The following is a 10848-nucleotide window of genomic DNA, read 5'->3' on the forward strand; positions in this document are numbered from 1 at the left end:
AAACAGTCTTCAGCTTTTTGAATTGAGCAAGCTTGATTTAAGTTCAGTTAAAAACTTCGTATTGTTTGTTGATGGCAAATTGTTGCCTTGTTGTGGCGTTGTTGATGTAACAGTTTTAATGCAAATAGTAAAAAGAAGAAACACACTTATAAAAAGCAAAGACGGTGGCGCCACACGTGAGCAAATTGTGAACCATTTTTGACATTATAGATAATATGAAATTATTTTTACAATTCTCCAACATAAATAAAGCGGACTTTTAATTACAAACATAAATGCCACGTATTATGTGAAATGGCACTTAAAGCAAATAGTCTTTCATCCCTGGATATATAAATTGCCTTCAAAGAAACATAAAGTAATTTAAAAGAAATAATGATTCCAAAAGACATGATGACGACTAGCCAAATTCGAGTATTCGGCTAACAAAGCCTTGAGTGCCATGTGACAAGAAACAAGGCGAGAGCGATTTAATATCTGATACAACCACATCCAGAAAACGTAGACCTACTTAACTATAATAAGTCTTTGAAATAACCCGTTTTTTTTTGCAGGGCTGCGCTCAAGTTAGCCTGGCCGACTTTGATCCGGAGCTAGGGTCGCAGAAGTGGTACAACGTACTGAGCTTCCGTTCCATGAGGAGAGACGAAAGCTCCGACGAATCGACGGTTATATCGTCGCAGACCTCCACGTTGACCCGGAACAGAGGTGAGAATGGAGATGTCATCTATCTATCTAAATATATAAAATAAATTGCTGTTCGTTAGTCTCGCTAAAACTCGAGAACGGCTAAACCGATTTGGCTAATCTTGGTCTTGAATTATTTGTGGAAGTCCAGAGAAGGTTTAAAAAGTTTAAAATAAATATGAAAATGCTCGCAATTAAATAAAAATAACAATTTTTCCTTTGATGTGTCCCCGTCGGACGGATTCCTTTTGTTTGTTTTAAGTTTATTTTATACAAAAGTTTAGGTCTTTTATTTATCGATTGAGGCGCTACGAAGTCTGCCGGGTCAGCTAGTAATATAATAGTTTCCTTTGTATAGTTTTGTTTTGGCAAATGTTATTTTTAAAATTAAACGAATTTAAATTGATGGATGAGAAATGAGATCACTACCATTCACGTGTCCAAAATTAAATAAAATACATCCACTCTTACTTATACTGCCTATCAAATATTAAGCAATCGAGTATGCTCTTAGCATTGTTGATACCTAAAGCCGACGATATTATTCAAAGTGACTTCAAGTAAAATCTATACTAATATTATAAAGAGGAAAGATTTGTTTGTTTGTTTGTTTCGAATAGGCTCCGAAACTACTGGACCGATTAGAAAAATTCTTTTTCCATTAGAAGCCGACATTGTCCCTGATGAACATAGGCTACTTTTTTAAAAAAAAAATTTATTATATTTTTTTGGTTTCATGTGTGTTTTAATGTTTCCGAAGCGAAGCGAGGGCGGGTCGCTAGTAGGTTATAAAGAAAAAACAAATATTTTTGTAACGTGTTATTACTTCTTTTTTTATTGCCTTTGTAGGCAGACGAGCATACGGCCCACCTGATGGTAAGTGGTCACCGTCGCTTATGGACGTCAGCAATGCCAGAGGCAGAGCCAAGCCGCTGCCTACCATAAATTACTACAAAAATTTAATTTTTATCATTATTCCCGCAGGTCCGGAGAGCATGGCGGGCGCGGAATGTAATATCGACTGCGGTGATAATTCCGCTTCAGAAGACGAGGAGTCTAGAGAACCACTGAATCAGGTAATGTTTCGAACGAACGCCACGGTGAGGTCGCGCACCTAACCGCCGTTGTGAAATAAATATAAGGGTGTGCTATCCCATGGTGCCTATACCTACAAAATTTACTACAGCGAACTGACGGTCTATATGATGTCAAGTGATAACCGAAGCTCATAGACATCAGCAACTATCTTGAGACATGAACCTCGGTTTTAAAGTACAGAGGCTGCCCCGCTTTTAATAAATAAAAAATTATGGACGATCTCATAACCCACCTGGTGTTAAGTGGTTACTGGAGCCCATAGACATTTACAACGTAAATGCGTCACCCACCTTGACATGTAAGTTCTAAGGTCTCAATATATTTACAACGGTATTGGAAGCCCGCATGAGTAGGTACTATCACTCTGCCTATTTCTGCTGTGATGCAGTCATGCGTTCCAATGCCGTTGTAACTATACTGAGACCTTAGAACTCATATCTTAAGGTGGATGGCGGCATTTACGTCGTAGATGTCTATGGGCTCCAGTAACCACTTAACACCAGGTGGGCTGTGAGCTCGTCTAACCATCTAAGCAATAAAAAAAAGCTAACGCGATGGTCTCGATCGCCAACAGATTGTGGAAGAGGATTCGTTCGAAGATTACATTCCCGAGGAGGAGTTAGTGTTGGAAGACGAGTACCTACACCCGGCCACCGCTGAGAAAGAAACCAACACCGAATGCAACTTCTGCCCTGAAGCCAGGCAACTCAGAAGGTACGCATCTGACTATTGCTATTCGTCCATCTACAATATAATAGATATAAGTAATAAGCCTGAAATCCTAGAGGAAGTCCTAGAGGGTTTTTAAATTTCGTCCTTAATGACGGAAAAGTGACTTTAAGGTTTTTTTCGTTTTTATGAGTTTGTCACTAAATTGTACATTCATTTTCTAATTAAAATATATCGCGGATGATATGAAAAGTATGAAAAAACTTCGCTTAGCAATATAAGTTGAAGTTTATTTTGCTATTAATCTTTGAAGGTAGCTAAGTTTATCTGCGAATGTGTAGGTTAATGAAAATATTTTTTTAATAACTCTGAAACTTAAGGTGATAATAGTAGTAAATTGTTTACTGTAGCCCATAAAGATTATTCATTGATAATTGTATTTATTTGTGTGCGTACAATACATTATTCTTGTTAATTTATTTAAAAGAAATATTGTAGGATTTGAAAAATATATTTCTTTTTTATTAAATTTCAATTTCAATATCTGGAATTTTTGTTAAGTGGCAGCCCTGAGTTAATGATTAAAAATTATTTTGTAGTTAATATTTTGGATGCTAGTTCTAAAGTGGTGGAGGTGGACAATAGGTTTCATGGTGATATCCTAACATAAAACTGAGTATTTTCTGTTCGGTATGTTGTATATTTGTGGTGGGAAGATTATTTGTTAGCTACATATTAACTACATATACATACTACATATACAGTAGATTGGGAGGAATCGGGACGTTTTTCAATTCCAAGACAAATTTTCAAAGGTTTTTCTTAGGTTAATACTAATAAAATTGAGATTAAAATGGTTCCAGAGGCTTAAATTTTCCGATGCATTATTATAAATAGTTCATTGAAAAATATACGCAAAAACTTAAAAAAAACTTTGGGGTGAATCCGGTCACGTATGGGGACAATAGTTTTTCGATAGGGCTGGCACTGTTCAGTTGTTAGGTAGGTACTTACCTTTAGGTAACTAACTTTTCAATATCTTTAATCAGTTACAAAACTCTGATGACTAAATTAAACTGTTTAATATTCATAAACACTAAATAAAAGTCCTTTTCAATCCAACAAATTTAAATCTCACAAAAGCATTGTGGCAACCCAGATTTGTCCCTATTCTACCCCTAGTCCCTATTCCTCCCAATCTACGGTACTATATTTATGTAAGTACTGAACGTTGCGAATCATAAAACGGTGTTGGGTGTACATAGTTGTGAATTTCTACCACAGATACATGAAGCGATTAAAGCGGATAGAGGCCGATGGTAAGCCTCAAGATGAAACGCCATTAGAGAAATAATACCGTCCAAATGAACATATCTGTACATAGTTTTTGTATATAGGTATGTTTACATTGTGTCGGTGTTTTTAAGCTTTGTAACAACGTATTAAGATCGTTTTTTGCATGTAGTTTTATGAGCATGATCATTAACCGGCATGATACTTGGCACGGCGTGAATGTAACGTTGTTTTCACATCAACCGACATTGGTCATTGATCACGTTGGTCTAGTGGTGCCATCGGATCCGGGTTCGATGGCCGGTCGAAAACAGAGTCTTTGATAGAGATATACAATATCGTTATCTGGTCGTAAATTAATTGTTAAGTAAACAATTCGCTTGTGGGCTTAATAAAAATATATTTTCCTTTTAACTTAAAAACTGTCCTTATTTCTCGATCGGTGTCATGTTAGCCGAATATTCAGTTAGAGTTTACAAACGTTTTGTAACAAATACTAGCATTATAAATTCACATATATAAACGGGGAAGTTAAAACAACGAATGTTTTATGATATATGTGTGCTTTTTTTGTCTTTACAGGAAGCAACAGACGAAAGCTGAGTCAAGCGAAACTTTAGCGCCGATAAAGAGATCTCAAACGTTTTCTCCGCAGCCGCAGAGCATCGGGAAAGGCCAATATATTTGCAGGTCAGTCGTGCATATCAACATTACGGGGAATAGTAACTGGATATTTTTTGGAAAAACAAGGAGTTTCTGTTTATAATTTGCGTAATTACTGGTGGTAGGACGTCTTGTGAGTCCGCACGGGTAGGTATCACCACCCTGCCTATTTCTGCCTTATCGCAGTAATGCGTTTCGGTTTCAAGGGTGGGGTAGCCGTTGTAGTCTAAAACTGAGACCTTCTTGTCTCAATGTAGATGGCGGCGGCATTTAACACCAGGTGGGTCGTGAGCTCGTTCATCCATTTAGGCAATAAAGAAAAGAGTTGATTAGTCGTGTAATAGTCGCACGCAGTATCTCGTGATGCCAAACCGACTATTATAAGTGACAAACAAATCGTTATTTAATTTTATATGTATATTATTTTTCAGATTGAATCGTTCGGAATCTGATTCGTCGATGGTTCAGTACGCGAGACGAGTGCCCCTGCACCCGCCGCCCACCACCAGCATCCCTTTCGACCGGACCGTCAGAGAACGCAGATCTCTCAGGTAAGCTGAACATGTTTTTAAGCTATTGCATAGCTTTTATGGCGGGCTTTGAGCGCGGTGACCGAATCAAGAAATTCAGTAACGAAAAGAAAACCTAACACCCCCACTCCGCCTACCGTGTAGCTCGCGTTCAACACATTCGCACGTTGCGCTTGTGTAGTGTTTGTGAATAAGCGCGCGGCGTGACGTCACACTGCATGCGCATCATGAAAAGTCTGTCTCTCTCGCGCGGTCTAGTTTATGAGTGTGAAGGGGACAGTTAATGTTTTGCTATTGTTAATATTTATAAATATAGCGTGGTCTTATTTTATTATTGTTTTAATTTTAAATTATAATTGTCTAATTATATTTGCACAAGTTGATAAAAAATGCTATGCAATAGTTTTACAGTCCCAGAGTGCCATATGTGTTTTTTTTATTGCTTAGATTGGTGGACGAGTTCACAGCCCACCTGGTGTTAAGTGATTAGTGGAGCCCATAGACATGTACACGCAAATGCGCCACCCACCTTGAGATATAAGTTCCAAGGTCTCAAGTATAGTTACAACGGCTGCCCCGCCCTTCAAACCGTAACGCATTACTGCTTCACGGCAGAAATAGGCAGGGTAGTGGTACATACCCGTGCGGACTCACAAGTTCTGTCTGTGTGTTGCAGGTTGGGTCGCGTGGCGGGCGGCGCGGTCCGCCGCAGCGCGCCCCGCTCGGGCCCGCGCACGTCGCTGGACCTCACGCTGGACCTGCGCGCGCAGCACACGCGCCTCGCCGACCTCACCGACGAAATCGCCACGCTCACCCAGCTCAAGAAGCGGTAAGCTCCATATACCTGATGGCAGACATTAGTCGTGTGCAGACGAGACTACAGGACCCCTCCCCCCCCCCTCATGTGTACTGCGCATAGGAGATTGGAGGGAAAAAAAACTAGAGTTATAATAGCTACAAATCTGGGATGTCACAATACTTTTAGCTGTTAGAGATTTAACTTTGTTGAACCGAAAATGACTTTTATTTTTAGTGATTAAGAATTTTAAATAATTTAATTTAGTCATCAACGTTTTGTAACTCATTGAAGATATTAAAAAGTTAATTAAAGTTAAAGTTAGGTACCTACTTAACAAACTAAATAGTGCCAGCCTTATCGAAAAACTCTTATTGTCTCCATACGTAACCTGATTCACCCCAGAGCCAAGGTGAATCGGGTCAAACTAGTTTTTTTTTAGTTTTTGTGTATATTTTGTTACGAACTATGTATAATAACGCATCGTATATAAAATTTTAAGCCTCCGGAGCCATTTTATTGGTATTAACCTAAGAAAAACCATTGAACCTTTGTGTTGGATTTCGAAATGGTCCTGATTTCTCCCAATTTACGGTAACCCTCCAAACTGAGCGTGTCCGCTTCTGACAGTACCTATTCGTGCTGTGATTCATAATATGCCCAAAATATTTTGCTTTAAGCTTCTCTAATAGATAAATGGAGTCTAAAAGTACATGCAATTATTATCGTGCATTTTACAGTTAGCACAATATTTAAAAATCTACGTACGTGACCATGGAAACTATAAAGTATTCCGAACTCTATACAAATTATTTTAAATATTTAATCATGACTTACAGACTTGAGGAAGCCTGCGCTCGTGGTGACCCATCGGTCGCAGCGCAAGTGGCAGACGACGAGGCTCTAAGTAGACTGGTCAGTTCCGGGGCCGCGGACGCGGGCTCCACCAGGGCGGCGCGGCTGTTGCAGCGAGCAGCCAGAGACATCTACCGGCTGCGGCGCTCGAGACAGGGAGGCAGGAAACCAGACCTTATCACGTTTAGGTAAGGACTATTTGTTACATGTGGGATGTTAATTCACATTAACTGACCACCACCCACCCTGCCTATTTCTGCCGTGAAGCAGTAATGCGTTTCGGTTTGAAGGACGGGGTAGTCGTTGTAACTATACTGAGACCTTAGAACTTATGTCTCAAGGTGAGTGGCGCATTTACGTTGTACATGTCTATGGGCTCCAGTAACCACTTAATACCAGGTGGGCTGTGAGCTCGTCCACCCACCTAAGCAATAAAAAAAAAGGTCTCTGCCAATGACTGTAACTTAAATCTGTCCACGTAACTTCGACTTACCGCGACTGTACCTTATTTGCTTAGTGTGAGTTTTTTAACGTTCTCGATAGCGTAAAAGTTAACTTAATTTTTGCAGTTGGAACAGCGCCCCTAGCGGCAAACGTACGCAAACGATCCCATTCCATACAAATATGAGCTAACTTTTACGCTGTCGAGAACGTTAAAAAACTCTCACTAAGCATACAGGAAACATTGTCTCATAGCAATCTTTCTTACAGGGAGAAGATGGCATTTTTCACGCGAAGCAAAAACACGATACCCGCTCTGCCCGGAGAGGCCGACGACCTATCCGAAGACGACTGGGAGGTAGACCTCGAAGAGAGAACCACTCCAGACGGCAGGTCCTCGAAAACGTCATTCGAGAGACGTGAGCAGCCCTGTCTCGAAGCTGCGAAGGTGGTGGAATGTAAGAACCCGTGCATGAACCCGGAGCCTTGCTTCGAAGATCAGGCCAAGGAGGAAACTAAGACTGATGATGTGAGGTATGATTTCGTTGTTGATAGAGTGCTCGGAGTTCAGGTTTGAATGGTTTGTGATTTGAGGAAACAATTTTTTATAACACGATTTTTTTGCGTTCGATTGTCGTATCAATAAAATATAGATATGTTTATACGCTGTCACCGTGAGCGTATCTGAATACTTGCGGGAGTGATCTGCCCTCAACAGGATGCATCAAGTCGGAAGAACTTCATAGATAGTTTATTAACATGACGAACCCCCTCAATGAAGTCATATAGAGGGGTGAAAGGGTTAAGCGACCTTTCGCTTAGTATGCGTACATTTATCTTTGTACTTAAATGTCTGTTTTATTAGCTATTAGTATCAACAGTTCGATGTTTTTAATTGAACTTCTATTAATTTATTCCATAGAAATAGCCGAAGAAGTTTTTTGTTATGATATTTTTTTCAAATTTTAAACTTTAAATGGCTCTCCTGTAATGTTGCAGAAATGTCGCTTAAACCAAATAGCCTTTCACCGGTCAATATATATAAGCCTAAAAACACTATATTTTTGTTCATAAACCATTAATATAACGAGAGAGACAGCGTATAAACGGGATCACGTTTTGTTGCGAATGTCCAGTGTGCGACAAAGTTTATATCGATTACAATTGTATTGCTTTTATCGATAATCGTGCGTATTAAAAAAAAATTGTACTACAAAAAATGATTCCTCGAACAGTTGAGTTCGTGAGGCGCAGGGAGCCGGCACCGTTAATTAAATATTGCAACTAACATTGTTCTGTGATCACTATTGCCCATTGAGATTTTCTGGATCGAAGACTGACGTAACACTTATTCTATTATATTGGTTATATTTTTATTTACAATAAAACAAAGGCGTTACAGGAATCCGTATGCAGTTTTTTCTATCGCACCACACTTAATGTCATCTGTCAAAATATTTGACATTTATAATGTAAAGCCAAATGAGATTTTTAATAATCCAATTTCTGTAACGCCTGCTCAGATTTGAACCTTACATAAGCATATTTCAGATCACCTTGCATATGCACATATATACATTTATATGTTTAATAAATTATGTTTCGTGCAAATTTTGTGCCATAGAAAAGTTCAATGGAGTTTGCTGTAAATGATAACGTGATGTGCTTTGACTAGATCAGTATGTTCTGAGAAACAGTTCAATGTAATTATAATATATTATTAACATCCATTAAATGATAGTAAAACAGTGAATTCCATATAACATAAGTAAGTTACTAATATGTATTTCATTTTGTACCGTTCGATTGTTGTACAAAGACATGTGCCTTAGACACGGTGCCCGATAGAGCCTGCGGGAGTGCCATACATGGCAGGGGTAGACGCTGTTTAGGTACAAAATAGATTGTATGAAGAGTCACAAAACAAATGCCAAACATTCTTTTTAATGTTAGAGAATTATGTGGGGATTAAAAAATGTTTAATTGTTGTAAATATTATCAACGGTCGCCCACCGAATGAATCGATGCGTTTCTACCATCCTCCACGATTTTCTATGCCCAGAAATAGCTGGTCAATTTGTCATTACTCACACCCTAAATAATGTAACAACGAAATAACTTTTTTAATAATTTGGTGAACTGCGATCAAGCTCATTAATTAAAAAAAAAATAACAACATACTTTTCACTCAAAATAGTGACATTTATTTCTTGGTATATTCAAATTGTGGAAACGTAATAGGGTTTCCTCCACCGAGTATATAGGACTTGAAGGCCAAAAAGCTTTGTACATATAAAGGCTTACGTGAGTCGTTTACTTAACAGAGAATAGTGATGATGGTTCATTTATTATTTTATCAAAAAGTTATCCTATTCAAAGTACTCAAAGTCTAAATTAGCAATAATATTATAATACATTCAGGAAAGACCAGAACCTTTTAAATTGATGGTGGGGTGCAGAAATATGCACAGTGATTCGTGACGTCATCGCCAAAAATTGCAGGCGTGTGAAAGAGAATATCACTCCCATTACGTAACAATTTTCCCCCATACCTGTCTTTATAATATTGTAATTTCAATGCCATTTTCACAAAATAATTATTTAAAATCTTAAAAATAATGTGCATTGCATCATAGTAAATTTCCGTATTTTTTATTTTATTGTAATTATTCTACGGTGTTATACTATTAATCAACTGATAAAAAAACAGGCATTGGAATGAAAACGTCCAACATTAATTAATTGAAATTTAATAAGATGCAATTGTTTTTATATTTTCTTTCCTAGATCTGAAATGTAGTTAATGGTCATCTCATTCGTAACTCAACATTGTATTGTAAACGTGATCGCCTATTCCTTTCTACCAAATTTGGAAATCAAATCGCTAGATAAGGACCGGGTCAAATTGTTTTACGAAATAAAAGCCGTTTTTGGACAAAGATGTTTCTAGTTTTAAGTTGAAATGTTTTTATGATACATTCATTCACTTGTATGTTTTGTCGACATTCATGAATCCCAAAAATTTTCTATACATGTTGTATACAAATTTTTGAATAATGTCATGTTATGTTGTCTTCAAAATGTTAGTTTCTGTCAGTGTTAAATTTAATGTTATTGTAGATTTTTTTTTTGTAATATATTTAATTTAATTGTAGCATAATAATATATTGTGTAAATAAATAATCTGAAATATATTTAAAGAATATGCATATCTGTAATATGAATTCAGTTTTATTTTAAATCACTTATGTAGCGGTAGTAGTTGGAGAAAACTATTTCGATAACAAAATAGTCTATATAGACTTTTATAAATTTTTGTGTTGTAAAAATAATGTATATTTCCTATTTTTAATAATAATTATTATTTACTTAGAGTTTTATACATTGTAATTGTTATAGAGGTAAATTTCTAATTTGCCAAATTAATATAAGTTTTGTTTTAATTCTTCCACTGAAAGGGATTATTATATTTTGTAAAAATGCCAATACTGATGATAGAAAATTGATATAAATAAAAATTGAAAATAAAAATTACAAATTGATTTTGGTTGTTTGAATTTTGGAAATCTTCAGAACCTCTCTTTAGAAACTCAGACTATTATAGAACTTCAAAATGTTTCTTTGAATTTATGTTTCTACCTTGTATTGCATAGCTCATTGAACGAGTTCGCAGTCCACATGCTGTTAAGTGGTTATTGAAGCATCAGTAACCTCAGTGTAGATACAGCCAATCAACTTGAGACATGAGGTCAAAATTTATTTTATAACGACTGTCTCATCGTTACAATAAGGTCATACCATGAATACATCACCTGA

The 10848-nt window shown here is 37.1% G+C and overlaps 1 protein-coding gene across 3 annotated transcripts in view; it reads left to right on the plus strand.

Moving 5' to 3' along the window:
* The window catches only part of LOC101747103 (protein kibra), an 89285-nt gene extending 78711 nt beyond the window's left edge, over positions 1-10574 (plus strand). For 2 of the 3 annotated variants that reach the window (XM_004922644.5, XM_012696093.4), the window contains 8 exons: positions 555-708; positions 1672-1763; positions 2360-2499; positions 4330-4437; positions 4842-4961; positions 5617-5769; positions 6576-6779; positions 7303-10574. In XM_004922644.5, coding sequence (XP_004922701.2) covers positions 555-708; positions 1672-1763; positions 2360-2499; positions 4330-4437; positions 4842-4961; positions 5617-5769; positions 6576-6779; positions 7303-7609 — 1278 coding nt within the window. In that variant the 3' untranslated portion in view covers positions 7610-10574. Of the gene's footprint in view, positions 1-554; positions 709-1671; positions 1764-2359; positions 2500-3738; positions 3852-4329; positions 4438-4841; positions 4962-5616; positions 5770-6575; positions 6780-7302 lie in introns of those variants that run through there. The other variant, XR_009974854.1, reaches the window with a different exon arrangement.
* Positions 10575-10848: the final 274 nt, after the last annotated feature.

Source organism: Bombyx mori, chromosome 14 (genome assembly GCF_030269925.1).
Source record: "Bombyx mori chromosome 14, ASM3026992v2".
NCBI lineage: Eukaryota > Metazoa > Arthropoda > Insecta > Lepidoptera > Bombycidae > Bombyx > Bombyx mori.